The sequence below is a fragment of the Elephas maximus genome, chromosome 6, assembly GCF_024166365.1.
Source record: "Elephas maximus indicus isolate mEleMax1 chromosome 6, mEleMax1 primary haplotype, whole genome shotgun sequence".
In the NCBI taxonomy this organism is placed as follows: domain Eukaryota; kingdom Metazoa; phylum Chordata; class Mammalia; order Proboscidea; family Elephantidae; genus Elephas; species Elephas maximus.
Genome location: NC_064824.1, coordinates 33,298,049 through 33,324,003, shown reverse-complemented (window position 1 = coordinate 33,324,003; position 25,955 = coordinate 33,298,049). Strand labels below are relative to the sequence as shown.

At 39.1% G+C, this 25,955-nt stretch overlaps 1 protein-coding gene across 1 annotated transcript in view; it reads right to left on the bottom strand.

The window, feature by feature from the left end:
* HNMT (histamine N-methyltransferase) overlaps positions 1-23,594 on the bottom strand; it is a 54,678-nt gene extending 31,084 nt beyond the window's left edge. The window contains exons 1-3 of the mRNA XM_049889252.1: positions 23,506-23,594; positions 22,901-23,047; positions 5,530-5,582 (exon numbers count right to left, since the gene is read on the bottom strand). Coding sequence (XP_049745209.1) covers positions 5,530-5,582; positions 22,901-23,037 — 190 coding nt within the window. The 5' untranslated portion in view covers positions 23,038-23,047; positions 23,506-23,594. The remainder of the gene's footprint in view (positions 1-5,529; positions 5,583-22,900; positions 23,048-23,505) is intronic.
* Positions 23,595-25,955: the final 2,361 nt, after the last annotated feature.

Below are 25,955 nucleotides of genomic sequence, written 5' to 3'. Positions count from 1 at the left end.
ATCTGCTATCATGCTGCAAGGAGCCCTGGTGGCACAGTGGTTAAGAGCTCAGCTGCTAACCAAAATGTTGGCAGTTTGGATCCACCAGCTGCTCCTTGGAAACCCTATGGGGCAGTTCTACTCTGTCCTATGGGGTCTCTGTGAGTCGGAATCAACTTGACAGCAATGGGTATTGTGCTGTATGTGAGTAAAAAAAGCTCTTACTCATTTTAAAGTATAAGCACTTACAACCTGGAGTGAAAAGCATCTGCATATCTAACAGCCTTTTTCAAGGTTTCCTCAGTACAACCACTAGAAGGCGATAGCCTCACCACTCTGGAGAAATGCCTACGTCTACATGCAAGGTTACTCATAAAACCATAGATTCTCACGATTGAAAGCACCTTTAATGGCCTAAACACCCAAGAAATCAGTGCCTGAGTCCCTTCCATAGCATATCTGAAGAATATTTTTCCAGAATATGATGATATTCCTAGAGTGAAGATAACTCTATGCCTTTCTACTGCTGGACAGATTTGAACATTAGAAGTTCTTATACTGAAATAAGAAAATGCATTCTGGAACTTTCAACAACCATTGACCTTTTAGGGCAAATATTCTGTAGTTTGTTCAACAGGAAATATCTGAAGATGGCAATCCATGCATTCAATTTTTTTTTTTTTCTTAAATCATCCCCAAAATGAGTGTATTTCCCCAGTCATTCCTAACTTGCTAACCTAGACTGTTGGTTTACTCTGGACCACTGTAAAACATTAACCTCTGCTTCCTGCAATCTCCTGGATTCAAAACCTGATATGCTGGCTCTTCCAGTTCCTGCCTTAATTATACCTTTCTACTGCTGTCCATCTAGCTTAGAGGTTAAATTCCTGTATCACCTTAATATGTCACTCCTGAAAGGAGACAAGATTAATAATCCAATAAGATTTGTTTTTCAAACTGTTGTTGTTGTTTGGTGCTGTCAAGTTGGTTCTGACTCTTAGTGATCCTATGTCTGCATCTACATGCAAGGTTACTCATAAACACTGCCTATGTCGTTCTCATAATTATTGCTATGCTTGAGCTCCTTGTTGCAGCCACTGTATCAATCCATCTCTTCGAGGGTTTTCCTCTTTTTCACTGACCCTCTACCTTACCAAGCATGATGTCCTTCTTCAGGGAATAGTCCCTCCTGATAACATATCCAAAATACATGAGACAAAATCTCAGGCCATCCTTGCTTCCAAGGAGCATTATGGCTGTGCTTCTTCCAAGACAGAATTGTTAGTTTTTCTGGCAGTCCAAAGTATATTCAATATTCTTCCCCAACACCAGAATTCAAAGGCATGAATTCTTACTTCAGTCTTCCTTATTCATTTTCCAGCTTTTGCATGCATATGAGGTGACTGAAAATTCTACACCTTTGGTCAAGTGCACCTTAGTTATCAAAGTGGCATCTTGCTTTTCAACGTTTTGAAGAGATCTTTTGCAGCAGATTTGCCCAATGCAATATGAACCATGCATCTGTCAGTCTGTCATACTGTGGTGGCTTGTGTGTTACTGTGATGCTAGAAGCTACGCTACCAGCAGAGTCACCACAGGTTTGAGCAGGGCTTCCAGAGCAAGACAGACTAGGAAGAAAGACTTCGTGGTCTACTTCGGGGGGGCCCGGGGAGGGGGGAAGACAGGCCAGTGAAAAAATTATGAATAGCAGCCAATGTTGTTTGATATAGTGTCAGAAATGAGCCCACTCAGAAGATGACTGGGGAAGAGCTGCCTCCTCAAAGCAGAGTAGATCTTAATGACATGAATGGAGTAAGGCTTTTGGCAGTTTTTCTAATAAAACCCGCCAATAATAGCTGGTTGTTTTTAAGTTCCTACTCTCTCCGTGGCTAGGTCAATAATTAACTTTTACATCTGTGTGGTGCAATCTGCTGGACTGAATCGAAGTCAAGAGACCTGGGTTCTGTTCATCTTTGATGACCCTCAGGTGGTTTCTTACTTATAAAATTAGGGTGTTGATGACCTTTAACTCTTTTCTCTTTCTTTCTTTCTTTTTTTTTTTTACCTCTATGAAACTATGAAAGCTAGAGTGTATTTGTTTCAGAACAAGAAAACCACCTACCCTCTCTCAACATACACCAGCAATAGAATTAACCAAAAAAAAAAGAGTGAAAAAATCTAAAGGGAGGTTTATACCAGCTTTATTTGCATACATGAGTTGTCTCAGTAGATTAAAAACAATTATGTATAAACATGTATACCATATATAACATTATGTTATATATGGTATGGTTATTGATTAGATACACAACGGATGAATTTTTAAAATAAGTAGAAAGCTGAATAAAATGAGATTATCTTAGTTATATTTATGTCTAATCCTTATAAAACATGCTGGTATTTGAACAGAAGAACTGAACCGGGGAGCAGATAAAATGATTCTCCTTTAAGCAGAGCCGAGAGCAAGGAGAACACACTGCCCATCACTACCTTCTGTAACATTTTCCAGGCATAAATGCATGTACTATAAATTAATATCATTCTCCTTTACCAAAAGGGAAACAGGCTTCCTTTTCTCCACGTACCATCCAGCATAAAGACAACACTCATTCAAAGGTGAATAATAACAGAGCTCCACTGGGTGGTTTTATTTTAGGAAGCTCCAATGACTAGAATAAAAAAAAAAAAAAGTCAAAAATGGACCCCAAAGTATGTTCTATGAGATTTGGAATCCAATGCAGTTTCTCTCAATACTCTAAAGCACTTGGTAAAGTTAACATGGCATGATTATTTCAAAATCCTGAATACAGCAATCCTGGTTGCGCGTTGTGTTTCATTAAAGCATACAGACAGATTCGTGCAGATGTACACACACAACGTGTACTTCCCAGGTTGGGCTCTGTAAAAGCTACATATTCTATATTTCTATTCATGATTCATTTTCCTCAGATTCCCTTTCTTTGTTTTTTTTTTTGTTGTTGATGTTGTTGTTATCTCTTGGATCACATATTATTTCATACATTTCCCTAACATTTCAACATATAATCTATGGATAACAGTGTCTGTTATCTCTTGCATTTTATTGACGAGGTAGATTATTTGAAGTCTACATAAAAAAATTGGCCACTGATTTCCTATCTTTTGAACTACTTGGAGCCCTAACAATTCTTGGCTGCTCACTTGTGCTCCCCAACACCTTTCAACAACCTTACGTTCATTCTCCTTTAAGCAGTGGAATCTCTCTTCACACTAAAGAAGGGAGACAGACAGAAAAGGGTATATATGCATGCCTTCCTCTTGTTTCTCAAGAGAAACCAAATAGGCCCCTGAGGCACATAAACATTAAGTGCTATAAAAACAGCAATTTCATTTAGAGAGGTTTTTAGTTCATTTAGAAGCCCTGGTGGCGCAATGATTAACACACTCAGCTACTAACCAAAAGGTCGGCGGTTTGAACCCACCAGCTGCTCCCTGGGAGAAAGATGTGACAGTCTGTTTCCAGAAAGATTTATAGCCTTGGAAACCCTATGGGGCAATTCTACGCTGCCCTATAGGGTAGCTATGAGTTGAATCAACTTGATGGTAGTGGATTTGTTTGGTTGGTTGGTTGGTTTTGGTTAGTTTGTTTGGTTTTGGTGTGCTTTTCCAGCATGGTAGGGAGAAGCGTTAGCACTATTATGAATGCAGAGAGAATGAGTATTTGTATCAAAGATCTGCAGAACATGTTCTACGGGTGTCTGGGGAACCAAGAAGAGATCATCTAGGAAGAGGAGCCAGTGAGGCCTGTAAGCTAAGTCTGAAAACGGAGCCTAAGAGATGCATTATAGGAGCTGAGCACAAGGTACCATACAGGGCCAAGGGCCTCATTTGTGAGGTACTGGAGTCAGTGACCGATTTGGAAGAATACTCAAGCCACAGGATAATGCAAAACTCTCAGGCACATTATAGATCATAGACCATGTGGGAAGACCATTTCACTAAGGCAGGGATGGCAAGTTCCTTGCTGTTGAGTTATATATTGTTCTTCTGCTAGGCGCCTGCAGATAGGCAATGACAGGCTATGAGACCGCCATCTCCCAGTTGCTTTTTGAGCACTCAAGTCAAGTGAAATGCAGTGCCCACCCCGCAAAAAGACACTGCTCTTTCATGCCAAGAGTACCTAGACTTAGGGATTTTAAATGTATTGCTTTTGATTTTATGCAGCTTTCTTGGGCAGTGAAACCTAAGTATCCATAGCTTGAATTTCTCTTGGCGTTCTTCTCTTTCTGATCCATTTTTTATGAAGAGCGATCCGAAAGGGCACACCTATTCTCCCCAAGGCAGAGCCTGTTATTAATACAATGTGAGGGCTCATTCAGAAGAACTCCACGTGTTGCTCCCTTTGTTTTGATGAGTTCTCTATATTAGCTCCGATCACCACCTTTATATAAGGAATCACTGTGCCAGCCAGATGTTCCCTTCTCTCGACAGCTTATCAGCATCTGGATAAATTTACATTTGAGATTCAATTAACTTTATATTAAAAGGTCAATTAACTTGGCTGAGATAGAGATTGTTTTTAATTACTTTTCCTTGTAGGGTTTCTCTTCTTGTCCAAGTACAAGTGACACTATCAGATGGTAGTCACGTTGTCTCTTGGTTTCCTGAAATGCATATTCAAAACACGCTGGAAATGACTGTCTTGGTTAAATGAATTAATAGGACACTTTGGGTAATTCATCACTATTAATCATTTGAACCTAAAGTATCAGTAATCGATAACAGAATATTTTAACTTAAACACTATATATCATTCACGACAATATCCTTCATTATTGTTCTGATTTGTTTCTATTTTCTTGGTGAAAAGTGATAGTAAAATAAAGTAAAACGATTTTAAGGATTACATTATATCAGAGTACATTTTACAAAAAAAACAATAAATAATAACATCAAAAACTGGCTATTCCATTCCATTTGAGTACATGTAGTTATTTTAGTGCTAATATGGGTCAAAATTCAACTCACACATGTGGCACAAGAAAGTTATACTTAAACTCAAGTGACTAACACTTGACATATATTCACACATATGTAGTGAGTTAGTTTATATAATCATTCACAAAAAAATTATTAATATACTTTATATATTAATATATTAACTTAAACCTCCAGATGACTAAATTTAAAAATACAACATATACTATACAGGAGTTTTCCATGAGAGAAAATCTTGAGATAAAACTTTTTTATTGTTTTATTATGCAGGCAGGACCAACCTTCATGTGATAGGAGCAGTAACAGTGTGCTAAGTACCAATTTTTTTTTTAAATGTTGCTACAAAAAAATTAGCACAGAGCACTGGGGGGGGGCGTGGTTGGCAAACAAACGTGGAAGACATGTGTTATTTCTGTAAATGCACAGGAATCTTAACTGAAGTAGTATTGCCCTTACTAGTTTTAATAAGCTGGAAAGCAAAGGAAAATAGCTTTCCTGTAGAATTGACAATATTGTTATCAAACAGTATTATGTTTTGAGTGAAATGCAAATTAAAAAAGATGTTACTCATACCTGCACCTCCGCCTATGCTTAGAATCTTAATTTCTGATTTTGTGTCACCAATCCTGAAGAAAGAAAAAAAAAACACAGTTTAGGAAAATGTGCTAGTTGTCCTGCAAAATCTGCTTACTATGTCTAGCTAAAATCAACAGATTGAAAACACAGTAAACAAAAACTAGACCAACATGAAAATTCCCAATCATTTCAGTGGTTTTATTACGTTGACAGGGAACTGCTAGAAATTCAAGTCAGATTCAGAAGAGGATGTGGAACAAGGGATACCATTGCTGATGTTAAATGGATCTTGGCTGAAAGCTGAGAATACCAGAAAGATGTTTACCTGAGTTTTATTGACTATGCAAAGGCATCCGACTGTGTGGATCACAAAAAATTATGGATAACATTGTGAAGAATGGGAATTCCAGAACACTTAATTGTGCTCATGAGGAACTGGTATATAGATCAAGAGGCAGTCATTCAAACAGAGCAAGGGGATACTGCATGATTTAAAATCAGGAAAGTATGTGTCAGGGTTGTATCCTTTCACCACATTTATCCAATCTGTTCACTGAGCAACTAATTTGAAAAGCTGGACTATATGAAGAACGCAGCCTCAGGATTGGAGGAAGACTCAGTAACAACCTGTGTTATGCAGATGACACAACCTTGCTTGCTGAAAGTGAAGGGACTTGAAGCACTTACTGATGAAGATCAAAGACCACAGCCTTCAGTATGGATTACACCTCAATATAAAGAAAACAAAAATCCTCACAACTGGACCAATATCCAACATCCTGATAAATGGAGAAAATACTGAAGTTGTCAAGGATTTCTTTTTACTTGGATCTTAATCAACACCCACGGAAGCAGCAGTCAAGAAATCAAAAGACGTATTGCATTGTGTAAATCTGCTGCAAAAGATCTCTTTAAAGTATTCAAAAACAAAGATATCATCTTGAGGACTAAAGTGCACTTGACCCACAGCCAAGGTATTACCAATCACCTTCTGTGCATGCAAAAGCTGAACAATAAATAAAGAAGAATGAAAAAGAATTGACGCATTTAAATTATGGTGTTGGCAAAGAATATTGAATATACCATGGACTGCCAGAAGAACAAACAAATCTGTCTTGGAAGAAGTACAACCAGTATGCTCCTTAGAATCGAGGATGGTGAAACTTCTTCGACTTGCTTACTTTGGACATGTTGTCAGTAGGGAACCCTCCCTGGAGAAGGACATAATGCTTGATAAAGAAGAGGGTCAGTGAAAGAGAGGAAGACCTTCAACAAGATGGATTTACACAGTGGCTGCAACGATGGGCTCGAGCATGGCAATAACTCAAGCATAAGATTGTGAGGATGGCGCAGGACCCAGCAGTATCTCGTTCTGTTGTATATAGGGTCATTATGAGTTGGAACCAACTCGACAGCACCTAACAACAACAACATAACTCTTTAAAGTATCTTTAGAAATACAGGTTCCACTCATTAAAAATCTTGATCCGGGAGACTTTTAGAAGCAGCACTAATACACATTTTAGAGGTAGGAAATACCATTTGTTTAGAGGTAGTTTGGAGAACAAATACAGAAATCTTGGGCATTTGAGTCAGGTGACATGATAAACCATTCATTGTAAATGGGGGAAAAGATAAGGTAATTCAGATCATCTCTAAAATGTCTGTCTCCTTTCCTCCCTTTATCCTACCTTTATTTCAACGGGGAAAAAAAATGTTCATTAAACATTTACTATGTGCAGCAAGAATGTGTCTATCCTAGCCATTGATTATATAAAAATGAATAAGACATTACTTTGCTCTCAAGTTGAATGCAGTGGAATAGATAGACTTGGAAGTGAACTGGTAGGATTTGCTTTTAGATTGATGTGAAGGGATCAGAAAGAAATACAAGTGCACAGTGACTGCCAAGTTTCCAGTTTGGATGACTGGGTGAAGTGTGGTGCCAAAAAGGAAGCCAGAGACTATAGTTTCATGGCAAGTTTATAAGTTTTGTCAAATTTTTTGGTGAATCTGAATTCAGCTGATATTCAGATATGCAAGATTAAAACTGGGCAGGAGAGAGACCAGGGTCAAAGATGTATTCTGGAGAATTGTCATCATAGAACATATGGTCAAAACTAGGAGGGTAGACTCCATGACCTTAGCACATTGCAAAGAGTTAGAAAAGCAATGGAATATAAAATGTAGAAATAAGGTGACTCCACAAAGGAGAGAGAAGGAAAGCTACAAAGCACAAAGAGGTGGTAGGAGACTTAGAGAAAGAGGGAAGACATCAGTAGTGTCAAAGGTTGCCTTGGTGGCCCAGTGGTTAAGAGCTTGGCTGCTAACCAAAAGGTCAGAAGTTTGAATCCAAAAGCCGATCCTTGGAAACCCTATGGGGCAGCTCTATTCTGTCTTATAGGGTTGTTATGAGTCGGAATTGACTCGATGGATGGGTTTGGGTTTTCTGTTGTTGTTGTTTTTGTTTTTTTTAGTGCCAAAGGTGGCAGAGTGGATTATTAAAGAAAAGAAGAAAAATCTCCCTGGAATTTGGCATTAGAAATGCCTTTGATAATAGCAATTTTAAAAGAAAGTTGACAGCAGAAGTCCGATGGCAGTGGGATTAAAGATGAGCTTAGTAAAGAGGAAGTGGACCTAGAGATTGTTGCAAGAGGATGAAAGAGTGAGAAACGAAAGGGGATGACAGCTAGAGGGGTCACATGAACTGAAAGATGGTGTTTGTTGGTTTGGGCTTTAGGATGATAAACAAACCTGCTTTTAGGCTGAAGTGTAGCAGCCAGCACAGAGAGGCAGATTGAAGACAGAGGTTGAAGCAACCGTTCTTAAAACTGGAGAACACAGAGTGAAGAACATCTGTGAAAGAGTTGCTTTCTCATTTTATTTATCTTCCAACTAATAATTATGATTCTTAATACACTTAATGTACTTTGTTGATTCTAAAATACTCACATGTGCAGATAGCATAGCAAGGGTGGAGCAGTGCACCGAGGTTCAAATTCCACCTTGTTGCTGTGTTACCTTGCACAAATTATTTAATCTCTCTGTGTTATTATGCATGAAGTAGGGTAATAATAACATAGACCTTATATGATTATTAATAATATCTAACTCATGGAGGAATTGTGAGTATTAAATGAGTTAATTCAAGTAAATCTCTTAGAAGTGTGTGTACACATGACAAGCACTCAACATAAGTTAGCAGTTATTATTACTTCAAGCACTGCTAAGTGATTTACATAAACTAGCTCTTTTCATCCTACAATTTCTCTATAATTATACTATATGTAGCCCTTTTATCCCTTTTATATATTATGATGATAACTAATAATTATTGAACTCTTACTATATTTCAAGCAAGGATATAAATGTTTTTCATGTAACAAATAAAAACTTTTATTATTTACTGTTATATAGTGTATTCTCTCTAATTCTGCCATCCCCTGATAAGGGACTGAAGAATTCCTCTCCTAGGGAATGAAATAGCATAATGAACAAGGTTTTACATCTTGGTATTTGGGGAACGCCCAGGAAACAGCTAAGTCCATGCCCTATTACTACTGTGAGTCCCAAACTCAGCTAAGTCCTGCCCCTACGTACATAAACATTCAAACTGCTTTTTAGAGCCACTATTTGACTGGATGGAAAACCAAGGCTCATCCTTTAGTTCTGGAACACCTCTAACACGAGAAACAGAAAAACAAAAGGAACTGAAAAAGGGAACTCAGATGGAACGTACAGGAAGCAGAGTAAAGTTTCACAATAGAAATGAGAAGATACTGCATCTGTGAAACATGGACAGGATGCCATAAAAAAGAAACATTTTTCAAAATTAAAGATACAATAGCAGAAAATTAATAAAAGGGCTGAAAGATAAAATCTTAGAAAAGTGGAAATATAAATAGAGACTCAATCCAGGAGCTCCAGTGTTTGATGAAAAGATGTTTCAGAAAGAGAAACCAGAGGGGAAGAATGATTAAATAATACCGAAGCTCCCCAGAAGTGAATGATCTGAATCTCATTTTAAAGAGCCTAAAAATCAAAACCAGTCACCACCAGTCAACTCCGACTCATGGAGACCCCATGTGTGCCAAAATGGAACTGCACTCATGAGGTTTTCAATGGCTGATTTTCAGATGTAGATGGCCCAGCCTTCCCAGGGGACACCTAAACAAATAAATAAAAAAAAAAAGACACTCACGTTAAGTCATTTTCTTCAGATACCAGAATACTAGCGATAAGAGAAGATTCCAAAGACTTTCAAGTAGGGAAAACAACAACAACAAAAAAAACAATGACAAAAAGGTCACATGCTAAAGATCAGAAATTTAATGGCATTGGATTTCTTAACTACAACTCTAGTAGCTCAAAGACATGGAAAAATGCCTTTAAATTTTTTATATAAAATCATTTTTAGTAGAAAGCTTTATGCCCAGCTGAACTGTCAAAGATGAGTACAGAGCGAAGGCATTTTCAAAGAACCAGAGTTTCAAAAAGTTTATCTCCCATGTACCCATTCTAGGATAACGCTTAAAGGGTGAGCTAGAGGAAAAATGGGCTGAGGAAACCAAGAAAAGAAAGGTATGGCATTCAGAATCAGGGGACTCAATATTGAAGGGAGGAAAAGAGAACTCCCAGGAGGTGAAGTAAATTCCCTGATCAATAGTTAGTCAGCGGAGGTGGGGCCAAGATGGCGGACTAGGTGGATGCTACCGCGGATCCCTCTTGCAACAAAGACTCGGAAAAACAAGTGAATCGATCACATACATAACAATCTACGAACTCTGAACAACAAACACAGATTTAGAGATGGAGAATGAACAAATATGGGGAGACAGTGATTGTTTTCAGAGCCAGGAGCCAGCGCACCAGATTTTCTGGAAAAACTAGTTTCCCAGTGATGGCTCGGAGACAGCAGTCCATATCAAACCACATAAAGAAGCAGACCTTGACAGCTTCTCCAACCCCCCAAACAAAAGAATCAAAATCTTTCCCAAATGAAGATACAATCCTGGAATTATCAGATACAGAATATAAAAAACTAATTTACAGAATGCTTAAAGACATCACAAATGAAATTAGGCTAACTGCAGAAAAAGCCAAGGAACACACTGATAAAACTGTTGAAGAACTCAAAAAGATTATTCAAGAACATAGTGGAAAAATTAATAAGTTGTAAGAATCCATAGAGAGACAGCATGTAGAAATCCAAAAGATTAACAATAAAATTACAGAATTAGACAATGCAATAGGAAGTCAGAGGAGCAGACTCGAGCAATTAGAATGTAGACTGGGACATCTGGAGGACCAGGGAATCAACACCAACATAGCTGAAAAAAAATCAGATAAAAGAATTTAAAAAAATGAAGAAACCCTAAGAATCATGTGGGACTCTATCAAGAAGGATAACTTGCGAGTGATTGGAGTCCCAGAACAGGGAGGGGGGACAGAAAACACAGAGAAAATAGTTGAAGAACTCCTGACAGAAAACTTCCCTGACATCACGAAAGACGAAAGGATATCTATCCAAGACGCTCATCGAACCCCATTTAAGATTGATCCAAAAAGAAAAACACCAAGACATATTATCATCAAACTTGCCAAAACCAAAGACAAACAGAAAATTTTAAAAGCAGCCAGGGAGAAAAGAAAGGTTTCCTTCAAGGGAGAATCAATAAGTTCAGACTACTCAGCAGAAACCATGCAGGCAAGAAGGGAATGGGACGACATATACAGAGCACTGAAGGAGAAAAACTGCCAACCAAGGATCATATATCCAGCAAAACTCTCTCTGAAATATGAAGGAGAAATTAAGATATTTACAGATAAACACAAGTTTAGAGAATTTGTAAAAACTAAATCAAGACTGCAAGAAATGCTAAAGGAGATTGTTTGGCCTGATGACCAATAATATCAGGTACCAGCACAATACAAGGTCACAAAACAGAACGTCCTGATATCAACACAACTCAAATAGGGAAAGCACAAAAACAAACAAATTAAGATTAATTCTAAAAAATAAATAAATAAACAAAATAATACACATAACAGGGAATCATGGAAATCCATAGATAAACGATCACAATAATCAAAAAGAGGGACTAAATATAGGAGGCATTGAACTGCCAGATGGAGAGTGATACAAGGCAATATAGAACGATACAAGTTACTTTTCTACTTAGAAAAATAGGGGTAAATAATAAGGTAACCACAAAAAGGATTATCAATTCCATAACTCAAGAAAAAAGCCAAGAAAAATGTAACAACTCAACTAACATAAAGTTAAACATTATGAAAATGAGGATCTCACAATCTACTAAGAAAAACGTCTCAGCACAAAAAAGTATGTGGAAAAATGAAATGGCCAACAACACACATGAAAAGGCATCAAAATGACAGCACTAAAAACTTATTTATCTATAATTACGCTGAATGTAAATGGGCTAAATGTACCAATAAAGAGATAGAGAGTCACGGACTGGATAAAGAAACACGATCCATCTATATGCTGCCTACAAGAGACACACCTTAGACTTAGAGACACAAACAAACTAAAACTCAAAGGATGGAAAAAAATATATCAAGCAAACAATAAGCAAAAAAGAAGAGGAGTAGCAATATTAACTTCTGACAAAATAGACTTTAGACTTAAATCCGCCACAAAGGATAAAGAAGGACACTATATAATGATAAAAGGGACAATTGATCAGGAAGACATAACCATATTAAATATTCATGCACCCAATGACAGGGCTGCAAGATAGGTAAATCAAATTTTAACAGAATTGAAAAGTGAGATAGACACCTCCACATTTATAGTAGGAGACTTCAACACACCACTTTCGGAGAAGGACAGGACATCCAGTAAGAAGCTCAATAGAGACATGGAAGATCTACTTACAACAATCAACCAACTTGACCTCATTGACTTATACAGAACTCTCCACCCAACTGCTGCAAAATATACTTTTTTTTCTAGTGCACATGGAACATTCTCTAGAATAGACCATATATTAGGTCATAAAACAAATCTTTGCAGAATCCAAAACATCGAAATATTACAAAGCATCTTCTCAGACCACAAGGCAATGAAACTAGAAATCAATAACAGAAAAATTAGGGAGAAGAAATCAAATACTTGGAAAATGAACAATACCCTCCTGAAAAAAGACTGGGTTATAGAAGACATCAAGGAGGGAATAAGGGAATTCTTAGAAAGCAACGAGAATGAAAATACTTCCTATCAAAACCTCTGGGACACAGCAAAAGCAGTGCTCAGAGGCCAATTTATATCGATAAATGCACACATACAAAAAGAAGAAAGAGCCAAAATCAGAGAACTGTCCCTACAACTTGAACAAATAGAAAGTGAGCAACAAAAGAACGCATCAGGCACCAGAAGAAAACAAATAATAAAAATTAGAGCTGAACTAAATGAATTAGAGAACAGAAAAACAATTGAAAGAATTAACAAAGCCAAAAGCTGGTTCTTTGAAAAAATTAACAAAATTGATAAACCATTGGCTAGACTGACTAAAGAAATACAGGAAAGGAAACAAATAACCCGAATAAGAAACGAGAAGGACCACATCACAACAGAGCCAAATGAAATTAAAAGAATCATTTCAGATTACTACGAAAAATTGCACTCTAACAAATTTGAAAACCTAGAAGAAATGGATAAATTCTTGGAAAAATACTACCTACCTAAACTAACACATTCAGAAGTAGAACAACTAAATAGACCCATAACAAAAAAAGAGATTGAAACGGTAATCAAAAAACTCCCAACAAAAAAAAGCCCTGGCCCGGACGGCTTCACTGCAGAGTTCTACCAAACCTTCAGAGAAGACTTAACACCACTACTACTGAAGATATTTCAAAGCATAGAAAAAGACGGAAAACTACCCAACTCATTCTATGAAGCCACCATCTCCCTGATACCAAAACCAGGTAAAGACATTACAAAAAAAGAAAATTATAGACCCATATCCCTCAGGAACATAGATGCAAAAATCCTCAACAAAATTCTAGCCAATAGAATCCAACAACACATCAAAAAAATAATTCACCCTGATCAAGTGGGATTTATACCAGGTATGCAAGGCTGGTTTAATATCAGAAAAACCATTAATGTAATCCACCACATAAATAAAACAAAAGATAAAAACCACATGATCTTATCAATAGATGCAGAAAAGGCATTTGACAAAGTCCAACACCCATTTATGGTAAAAACTCTTACCAAAATAGGAATTGAAGGAAAATTCCTCAGCATAATAAAGGGCATCTATGCAAAGCCAATGGCCAATATCACTCTAAATAGAGAGAACCTGAAAGCATTTCCCTTGAGAACGGGAACCAGACAAGGATGCCCTTTATCACCGCTCGTATTCAACATCGTACTTGAAGTCCTAGCCAGGGCAATTAGGCTAGACAAAGAAATAAAGGGTATCCACATTGGTAAGGAGGAAGTAAAGCTATCACTATTTGCAGATGACATGATCGTATACATGGAAAACCCTAATGAATCCGCCAGAAAACTACTGAAACTAATAGAAGAGTTTGGAAGAGTCTCAGGATATAAAATAAACATACAAAAATCACTTGGATTCCTCTACATCAACAAAAAGAACACCGAAGAGGAAATAACCAAATCAATACCATTCACAGTAGCCCCCAAGAAGATAAAATACTTAGGAATAAATCTTACCAAGGATGTAAAAGACCTATACAAAGAAAACTACAAAGCTCTGCTACAAGAAATTCAAAAGGACATACTTAAGTGGAAAAACATACCCTGCTCATGGATAGGAAGACTTAACATAGGAAAAATGTCTATGCTACCAAAAGCCATCTATACATATAATGCACTTCCAATCCAAATTCCAATGTCATATTTTAAGGGGATAGAGAAACAAATCACCAATTTCATATGGAAGGGAAAGAACCCCCGGATAAGCAAAGCATTACTGAAAAAGAAGAAGAAAGTGGGAGGCCTCACTCTACCTGATTTCAGAACCTATTATACAGCTACAGTAGTCAAAACAGCCTGGTACTGGTACAACAACAGGCACATAGACCAATGGGACAGAATTGAGAGCCCAGATATAAATCCATCCATGTATGAGCAGCTGATATTCGACAAAGGACCAGTGTCAGTCAATTGGGGAAATGATAGTCTTTTTAACAAATGGTGCTGGCATAACTGGATATCCATTTGCAAAAGAATGAAACAGGACCCATACCTCACACCATGCACAAAAACTAACTCCAAGTGGATCAAAGACCTAAACATAAAGACTAAAACGATAAAGATCATGGAAGAAAAAATAGGGACAACCCTAGGAGCCCTAATACAGGGCATAAACAGAATACAAAACATTACCAAAAATGATGAAGAGAAACCAGATAACTGGGAGCTCCTAAAAATCAAACACCTATGCTCATCTAAAAAAAATCTAAAGACTTCACCAAAAGAGTAAAAAGACCACCTACAGACTGGGAAAGAATTTTCAGCTATGACATCTCAGACCAGTGCCTGATCTCTAAAACCTACATGATTCTGTCAAAACTCAACCACAAAGAGACAAACAACCCAATCAAGAAGTGGGCAAAGGATATGAACACACATTTTACTAAGGAAGATATTCAGGCAGCCAACAGATACATGAGAAAATGCTCCCGATCATTAGCCATTAGAGAAATGCAAATTAAAACTACCATGAGATTCCATCTCACACCAACTAGACTGGCATTAATCCAAAAAACACAAAATAATAAATGTTGGAGAGGCTGTGGAGAGATTGGAACTCTCATACACTGCTGGTGGGATTGTAAAATGGTACAACCACTTTGGAAATCCATCTGGCATTATCTTAAACAGTTAGAAATAGAACTACCATACAACCCAGAAATCCCACTCCTCGGAATATACCCTAGAGATACAAGAGCCTTCACACAAACAGATATATGCACACCCATGTTTATTGCAGCTCTGTTTACAATAGCAAAAAGCTGGAAGCAACCAAGATGTCCGTCAATGGATGAATGGGTAAATAAATTGTGGTATATTCACACAATGGAATACTATGCATCGATAAAGAACAGTGACGAATCTCTGAAACATTTCATAACATGGAGGAACCTGGAAGGCATTATGCTGAGCGAAATGAGTCAGAGGCAAAAGGACAAATATTGTATAAGACCATTATTATAAGATCTTGAGAAATAGAAAAAACGGAGAAGAACACATACTTTTGTGGTTACAAAGGGGGGAGGGAGGGAGGGAGGGAGGGAGAGGGTTTTTTATGGATCAATCAGTAGATAAGAACTGCTTTGGGTGAAGGGAAAGACAACACTCAATACAAGGAAGGTCAGCCTAATTGGACTGGACTAAAAGCAAAGAGGTTTCCGGGATAAAATGAATGCTTCAAAGGTCAGCGGAGCAGGGGCTGGGGTCTGGGGAACATGGTTTGAGGGGACTTCTAAGTCAATGGGCAAAATAATTCTATTATGAAAACATTCTGCATCCCACTTTGAAATGTGGCGTCTGGGGTCCTAAATGCCAACAAGCGGCCATCTAAGATACATCAATTGGTCTCAACCCACCTGGAGCAAAGGCAAAGGAAGAACACCAAGGTCACACGACAACTAAGAACCCAAGAGACAGAAAGGGCCACATGAACCAGAGACCTACAGTATCCTGAGACCAGAAGAACTAGTTGGTGCCCGGCCACAATCGATGTCTGTCCTGTCAGGGAGCACAACAGACAACTCCTGAGGGAGCAGGAGACCAATGGGATACAGACCCCAAATTCTCATAAAAAGACCATACTTAATGGTATGACTGCGACTAGAGGAATCCCGGAGGCAATGCTCCCCAGACCTTCTGATGGCACAGGACAGGAACCATCCCCGAAGACAACTCATCAGACATGATAAGGACTGGTCAGCGGGGGGAGAGAGATGCTGATGAAGAGTGAGCTAATTAAATCAGGTGGACACTGGAGAGTGTGTTGGCAACTCTTGACTGGAGGGGGGATGGGAAGATAGAGAGAGAGGGAAGACGGCAAAATTGGCACGAAATGAGAGACTGAAAGGGCTGACTCAATAGGGGGAGAGCAAGTGGGAGAAGGTAGTAAGATGTATGTAAACTTACATGTGACAGACTGATTGGAATGGTAAATGTTCACTTGAAGCTTAATAAAAATTAATTAAAAAAAAATAGTTATTCAGCACACCAAGAGTAAAATCAGCCTAGAATGGAAGAGAAGTATAGAAACTTCAGGAAAGATGTTCCCATGGGGGTGGGGGGGGAGGTGTAGGGAGGGGAGCTGACAGATTACTTGATCTGTTTGAATATACTGAGAAGAGTTTATTACTGCGGCTTGGGGTATAAGTACTGCTAGGCACGTGGAAAATTAAGCAAACAAAATCAAGACAATAGCTAACTCTAGTAAAGCCAAAAATTTGTACATGAAAGGAAATGTAATTATAGCATAATGCATTGTTCAATTATGAACAATATAACAACAACCAAACCCATGGCTATCAAGTCCATTCTGACTCCTAGCAACCCCATATGACAGAGTAGAATTTCCCCATAGGGCTTCCAAGGCACAGTGGTTAAAGCACTCGGCTGCTAACGGAAAGGTCAGTGGTTCAAACCCACCAACCGCTCCTCAGGAGAAAGATGTGGCAGCCTGCTTTACAAGATTTATACCTTGGAAACCTTATGGGACTACTCTGTCCTACAGGGTCACTATGAGTCGGAATCGACTCAGTGGCAGTGGGTTTGGGTTTTTTTTTTTTTTTTGTAATCTTTATGGAATCGGACTGCCACATTTTTCCCCCACGGAGCAGCTGGTAGGTTCCAACCGCCCACCTTTAGGTTAACAGCTAAGTGCTTTAACCGCTACCCACCAGGCAAAATGATATTAACACCAAATAATTTAAAGAAAAATTTTGACTTATTGACATTATGGGGGAAGGAAATTATGCATGTCTGTGCAGCTATTTTAATACAGCGAAATTAAGAAATAGCAGGATAACATGTTAGCCAGAATTAGAAAAGAAAATTTCATAAGGAACAACTAAAAGATTTCAAAGTATTGAAAGTGGTTGCTTCTGGAAAATAGGAATTGGAGGTGAGAGTAAGTAGGGCAAGGGGCTACTACTTTTGTTTTTGTCACTGTGGTTGTAATAAGCTTTCTAGAACCACTTAACTTTTTTTAAAAGCTCATGCATGTCTTCAATAAAACATAAAAATTAAGTAGGCATCTTGCCTACTTATAAACAACTTTAAGTAACAATTTTCAAGGTCTCTCAGCTAAATCTCAATCTAAACACTACCATTAGGAAAAACTATCCTGGTGCAATCAGTTAAGCACTCCAATACTAACCAAAAGGTTGATGGTTCAAACCTACCCAGAGGCACCTTAGAAGAAAGGCCTAACAATCTGCTTCTCATAGATCACAGCCTTGAAAACTCTAGGGAGCGAGAGAACGATCAATATGCCACCTTAGATACATGCGCCTTAATGGCCCCCTGACAACAAAGACTCAAGAAACTAAGTAAAACACATACAAAAAGCTCCCTCAGGCTGCAGAACATGAAATGGAGAGTCCAAGAAACAGACTGAGCACCGAATGGAAAGAGAGGCAGAATGAGACCAGCAGAAAAACAGAGATTCAAAGATCTACTGTGCCCTGCCTTCTGGCACAGAGCAGTGTGGGCATTTTGAGATGGCATCAAACAACCTGGAGTGAGGAACCTAGAAAACCACCTGCAAAGAGCACAGCTGGTGACAGAGATTCTGTGCAAACAACACCAAAAAGAAATGACAAAGTGGATAGGAATGGTCAGGGATGGTGCACCCTTGAAGGGGGTAACTAACCACAGGAGTGGTATACTTCTGAAACCAGGAACCATGAAAACATGCCTCTAGAGCAAAAGAAACAGAGTCATCGGAGCCTTAGAGAAGGAGATAGTGTAGACAGAGAGTGCACATTTGCAGGGGAGTAAAGGGAAGGAATAGAGGAACAGAGGAACGGGTGGGAGCTCCACTCCCTTGGTGAATGCAAGAAGGGAGGGAGCTAAGAATTACCGCAGGGGCTGTTTCTCAGTGGAGGCACCCAGCCATTTATATGTAGCCATCCAGCAAAAAGTCAATCCAAAGAATAACAGGACAACAACTAAAGCCCAGCGCCGCCACCCCTGGAACTGTCCCAGTACAAGCAGTCGCCCCACCTGCCCTCTGCATTAGGGTATGCCCAGTACTCAGGCGGAGGAAGCCAAAGTGTGCAAGCAAGGTCACGCCCACCACCCCCTCCCTGAGACACAGGAGTCCTGCACAGATATCCAAACGCTAAATAACATAATCAACCAACTTGACCTCATAGACAAACCATAACTAACAATGCACAAAGACCAGAAGATAAACTAGATAATTGGGAGCTCCTGAAAATTAAACATTTACACTTCATCAAAAGAATTCACCAAATACTAAAAAGAGAACCTACAGACTGGGAAAAAATCTTTGGGATTGACATATCTGATAATAAGGGTCTAATCTTTAAAATATAGAGAAAATTTCAACAACTCGGCAACAAAAAGACAAACAACCCAATCAAAAAAAGGCAACAACTCAATAATAAAAAGACAATCCAATCAAAAAATGGCAAAGAACATGAACAGACACTTCACCAAAGAGGATATTCAGGTGACCAATAAATAACATGAAAAGGTGCTCACAATCATTAGCCATTAGAGAGAAGCAAAACTACAATGAGATACCATCTCACCCCTGCAAAAATGGCAGTGATAAAAAAAACAGAAAACTACAAATGCTGGCAAAGTTGTGAGAGTATTGGAACTCTTGTACATTGCTGGTGGGGTTGTAAAATGGTACATCCACTATGGAAAACAGTATGGCACTTCCTCAAAAATCTAGAAATAGAAATACCTTATGATCCAGTGATCCCACTTCCAGGTATATATACTAGAGATTTAATAGCAGTGACACAAAGAGACACACGCACACCTATCTTCACTGCAGTATTATTTGTGATAGCAAAAAGACAGAAACAACGTAAGTGCCCGTCAAGAGATGAATGGATAAACAAACTGTGGTACATACATCCAGTGGATTACTACGCAAAAATGAAGAATAATGAGGAGTCCTCTAGACATCTTATAACATGGGTGAATCTGAAGGACATTATACTGAATGAAATAAGTCAATCACAAAAAGACAAATATTCTATAGCCCCACTATTATAAAAAAGTCAAGAATAGATATATACACAGAAGGCAAAGTTCTTTGATGGTTACCAGGGATGGGAGGGAGAGGGAGTGGGAATCACTTTCTAGATAGTGGACACTTGTTGCTTTTGGCAATGGGAAAGGCAATCTCAAATATGGGTTAAGTCAGCACAGCTTGACTAAGGTAAATAAAGATACTGAGAAGTACATAAGAAAAAGGGACTATTTCAGTAAATGTTATTACATACATAATCTTTCAACAACGTGAAAAACAACCAAAAAATATGTGTGTGATTACATAGGTAGTTATGGATGCATATATGTGTACAGGAAGGCGTATGTGAGGAAATGCCCACTCATGTATAGGTGTATCTGTAAGCATATGTATACACAGGTTTGTGTATGCTGCATATATATCCACATATATAACAAACCACATAGGAGGCACAGTTATGGAAGCTTCCTAGACATATCCAAACAACTCATGCAATTGGTTTACTGAGTCAAAAGGCTTGGATCATAGTCTTGGGGGACAACTCAATCAACTGGCATAATGTAGTTCACAAAGATAATGTTCTACATCTGAATTTGGTGAGTAGTGTCCGTGGTCTTAAAAGTTTGTAAGTGGCCATCTAAGTTCACCTATTGGTCTCTACTCATATGGAGCAAAAGGGAAATGAAAGAAATCAGAGACTCAAAGAATAGTCCATAGAACTAACAGCCCACACGAACAACTCTCCAACCAAACCTGAGACCAGAAGAACTAGATGGTGCCCTGCTGCCACTAAGGACTGTCCTGACCAGGGACACAATAGAAGGTCCCAGATAGAATGGGAGAAAAATGTAGAACAAAAATCAAATTCCTAAAAAAGGCCAGACCTACTGGACCAAAAGAGACTAGAGGAACTCCCTAGACTATTGCCCTAATATGCCCTTTGAACTTGGAATTGAAGCATCTGCAGGTCACCACTCAGCCACATAATAGATTGGCTTCCAAAATGAACAACATCACCTATGAGTAATGTGCTCCCGTAAACAATTAACAGTTTGAGACCAAACGGTCAACATTTACCCAAAAGCAAGGATGAGATGGCAAGGAGAGGAAGGGAAGCTAGATCCATGGAAACAGAACAAAAAGAATGGAAATAATCAGAATGTTGACACATTGTAATACTGTAACCAATGGCAACAAACAATTTGTATAAAAATTGTTAAAAGGGAACCTAATTTGCTGTGTAAACTTTCACCAAAACACAATAAAATATTATTAAAAAAAAAAAATCCTATGGAGCACAGTTCTACTGCGAAACACATGGGGTCACCATGATTTTTTTTTAAATAAATGACACCAGATAATTTCTAATAATGAAAACTTAATTATGCCTTTGAAACTTCTTCAGTCTTTCACAAATTTTACATTCAATATTTCCAGTAAGTTTGTATATACCTTGAAGACTGGGGAGGGGTCATTTGTCAGTATGTTATATCTATCCACAGCACCTCTTCAAAGCAAACTGTATGGCTGAAGAAGACCAAGGGTCTGGATAAACTACAGACCTAAAGAGACTTCTAGTCCGGAAAAAGAACTTAGAAATTAATACATTACCTTTAATTTTAGAAATAAGAAAAAGAACCAAAAAAGTAAACTATAATTACCCATGGCTGTCAGGTCGATTCTGACTCATAGCGACCCTGTAGGACAAAGTAGAACTGCCCCACAGGGTTTCCAAGGAGCAGCTGGTGGACTTGAACTGCCAACCTTTGTGGTTAGCAGCGGAGCTCTTACCCAGCTTTGCCACCAGGGCCCCAAACTATAATCAGTTTCTAGATAATAAGTTGTCTATGTTTGTTGTCTGCTTTGATTTCTGCATTGCTATCCTATCATGTATTAATATGTATTAATTACTAATGTTAGCTGCCTTAGAGTTGGTCCCCAACTCATGGCGACCCCATGTGTTATAGAGTAGAACTGCTTTCAAGGGTTTTTTGGGCTGTAATCGTCACTGAAGCAGATCACCAGGCCTTTTCCTCTGTGGAAGGGCTTGGTGGGTTCCAGCTCCAACCTTCAGGTTAGCAGCCTGTTGCAAACCCGTTGCACCACCCGATATATTTTATCACACTCTATTAAAAAAAAAAAAAAAAAGCTAGCATTTAGAAACTGAAGCATGAAGAATAGAAAACAGTCCAAAACCAGGATTCCACATACATACATACAACAATGCCAGGCAGGGGAGCTGCCCTGGTAAAAGAATTTCAGGCCTACAATAGTGAAATCCAGAAAAAGATAAAATATCAGGTTCCTTGGCTGTTGGAAACTGGATCTGCAGTCAATCATATCTTCCCAGCTTTCCATCATTATTTCCTGATGCAGAGTAAGTTACAGCAATCCACCTCCAGAGAGGCGATTTGATTTTATTTAGCCTGTGGAGTCTGTTACTCTCATAATGCTTATCGGCTCTGGCACAAATTGGACACATTAATCACCAAAAAAAAAGCCTGAGAAGGAGAGCAACTAGTGAATTTCACTGATAATGGTAAAACACTCCTTTTTGGGGGCCACATTGCTAATACGAAGCTGAAAGGAACAGACAATAATTTTTTTGAGAGTGATAACCGTAATAATAGATAAGGAAAATGAATTTAAAGTGATAGAATGAGAACGGAGGGGCACCCACTTAATCCACAGAGGCAAACAGTATAATCATTTATATTTGATTCTACTGAAAAGAATACTACGCTCCATTTGGGACTGATTTGAAATATAAAATTTGGAGAAGGGCTGAAAAGTCTGAGTCCCAAGATGGGCATCTTATCTCTTCCCGGATGAGCTTGGATTTGTGCCTCTAAATGGTTAACGCTTATCTTCGTGTAGCTGGAAATACCGCACAAACCTGAGTCTCTGAAGGGCTAAAGCCAGCGTCTAACTGGGGCGCTGCGGGAGAGGCGGCGAGCAGGGGCTGAGCAGGGGCCGCCCAGCCCGAGCTGCTATCAGTAACCCGCCCTTATCCCCGCGTCCAGCCTGCCGGGCTGGCCTCGACCCATCTTTCGCTCGCACAGGAGTCCAAGCCTTGTCTTTTTGACAAAAACCTCCCTTTTTATTACCTCGCTAGAATGCCTGGCAGCTTCTTGTCCATAAATTCCTGCATGCACTGGTATTCGGTGGAAGTGTCGAGAAACCTTCGAAAAGATTCAACGTATCTGCTGTGGTCAGAAGACAAGCTCCTCATGGAAGATGCCATATTGGGTTTTCTGAGGAAGGCAGGGAGGAAAGGAAGGTTTAACTTCTCTTCCTTTCCTTCCCAGTTCCCTTTTTCTCGCCCTACCCCCACCAGTCTCTAGCAAAAAAAAAAAAAAAAAAAAGCTTGCTTGGAATTTAACCAGCATCCAGCCTTGTGCGCAGAGCTCCTTTTTAAGTCAATATTTGTACAGGACTTTGCACTGATATTTTAACCCCTACGCAGTTGTTTTATAAGCAATAGCAGTAGTAAATAAAGCAAGGTAGCCAATCCACGTATAAAACTTGTTTTAAAAATCCGGAGTTTAAAAAGTTATTAAAACAAAGGCTGCATTCAAATCACTTCCTATTTTGTCAGCAGCTGTCAAGTGGTTGCTTTAAGGGCCAAAGACAGGAATAAACACGGGAGCTACAGATACACATTCCATTCAGAAATCAACAGCTGCTGAAATGCATGATATAAAACTCTCACCTGCCTCTGCGCTTTCTATAGGAAAGTTTCCTGCGTTTACATGCCTTTATATTTGAACTTGGAGCCTTGGTGGTGCAGTAGTTAAGAGCTCAGCTGCTAACCAAAAGGCTGGCTGTTGCTTGGAAATCACGTGGGGCGGTTCTACTCTGTCCTATACTGTCTCTTTGAGTCAGAATCCACTCTACAGCAACGGGTTCCTTCTGGGGGATGGTTGAACTGAGAGCCCTGGTGGCTCGGTGGTTAAGAACTCAGCAGCAAGCCAAAAGGTTGGCAGTTTGAATCCACCAGCTGCTCCTTGGAAACACTGTGGGGCAGTTCTAGTCTGTCCTATAGAGTCGCTGTGAGTTGGAATGAATCAATGGCAATGAGTTTTGATTTGGTTTGTACTTGAACTTTAAACTCATCTGCTGTGTTCCTCCAAATGCCGATTGAGTGAGAGAAAGAGACCAGTTGCTTGAGTGAATTCAAATTCATGGTGACTCCATGTGTGTCAGAGTAGAGCTGTGCCTCAGGGTTTGCAACGGCTGATTTTTCAAAAGTAGATCACCAGGCCTTTCTTTCGAGGTATCTCTGGGTAATTCAAATTTGTAACCTTTTGGTTAGCAACCAAGCTCCTTAACTGTTGGTTTGCTATAATTGGGAAGTCCCTTTAGAATAAGACATTAGGGAGGAAACTCATAAGAAATCACTAGAAGGTCTCAAAAGCCAATGGGGGAAAAATGGGGGAAGTGAGAGAGAAGTTTAAGGGTAACAATATAGGACATGGAGGTGAAGCCTAGTCCTAGGAAACCTTCCCTAAAATGCATCTGAACATGGGATTATAAATACCTAGGGTTGGACGGGCCTTTGGAGACCAAATGGTGTCACCTACCAGAAGACCCAAAATTTTAGTGTGCACACTCTGGGCCCTTTGCCTGGGAAGTGGTCTTTAAGAAGTTTGCCCCTTAACCAAGATCCAACTAAACCAAACCTGTTGCCATCCGGTCAACTCCGACTCATGGTAATCCCATGTGTTACAGGGTAGATCTGCTCCATAGGGCTTTCTTGGCTGTCATCTTTACGGAAGGAGCGCTGGTGGTGCAGTGGTGAAACACTTAACTGCTAACTGAAAGGTGGATGGTTCAAACCCATCAGCTGCTCTGTGGGAGAAAGGTGGCAGTCTGCTTCGTGATTTATAGCCTTGGAAACCCTATGGAGAGTTTTACTCTGTCCTATAGGGTCATTACGAGTATGAGTCAGAATAGACTCACTGGCAGTGAGTTTGGTTTTTTTGTTTGTTTTTAATCTTTATGGAAGCCAATTGCCAGCCCTTTCTTCTGCAGCACCATTGGGTGGGCTCGAACTGCCAATTTTCAGGTTGGCAGTTGAGCATAAACTGTTCATGCCACCCAGGGCCTCTTTAAGCATAGGAGTGTTAATGATAGCACCAAACTCAAGGAGGAGTTATATAGATTAAGGAAGTTAATTCCCATAAATCCCTCAGAAATGTGCTTGCCTAAATCATTCCCTCCTTCTGGTTCAGTTCCAAAGTTGCCTTCTAAGCGTGCAAAATATTCCCCAGCCGATTTTTTAGCATTTTGTGGTCTCACTTAGAGCCACTGCTTTTATCCTGCTGGGAAATGAAAAGTTTAGAAAAGCAGATTGATAAGGGCAGAGTTTCACACACTGCCTCTCAGGAAGTATGTAACATTGACTGAAACATAAACTCCAGTTTGCTCAACAGTAAAATCAGAATAATGAATTTTATCTTATAAGGTTGTAGTGAGAATTATATAGGTAACATTTTCAAAGTACTTCACTTATCATCACTGCTCCTCTCAGGTAAAGGCTGGTCACTTCTGAAGTTTAAAAAAAAAAAAAAAAAGTTGTTGCTTTATTTGTGGGCACTGAAATCTACATTTCATATCATTTTTACGTATTGTGTAATATCCTCTCCTTTTGATTTTTTTTTTTAACCTTTGAAAAATGTAAAATCCATTCTTAGCTCATGGACTGCACAAAAACAGGCAGCGGGCTAGATTTGGCCCATAAGCCATGGTTGGCCAAACCCTGATCTAGTTCCTCCTGTCCTCCTCTCATCATTGGAGCTAAGGCCTCCTCGGTTAGTTCTCTCTCAGCTCCCATCTCTATCCAACCAACTTTCACGAAATGACTCTTGCAAGCTTTTGGTTCTTCTATTACCATCTTCCATTCTTCTCTTTAGAACTTCCATTCTTCTCTTTATAAGTCATTTCTTCATGTTAAAATTGAAAAAATTTTAGTGAGGCGCTATTGTGTGCTAGTATGCCTAGAAGAAATATCCTTAACCTCATCTTAAAAAGCTCCTACTAAAACCTTCCCTTAACCACCTAGAATTTCTGGAGACATGGGGGCTGGATTAACTCCTGAAATAATTAGTCCTGAGATAATCTTTAACCTTAAACCCTCCTAAACAAAACAAAAAAACCTGA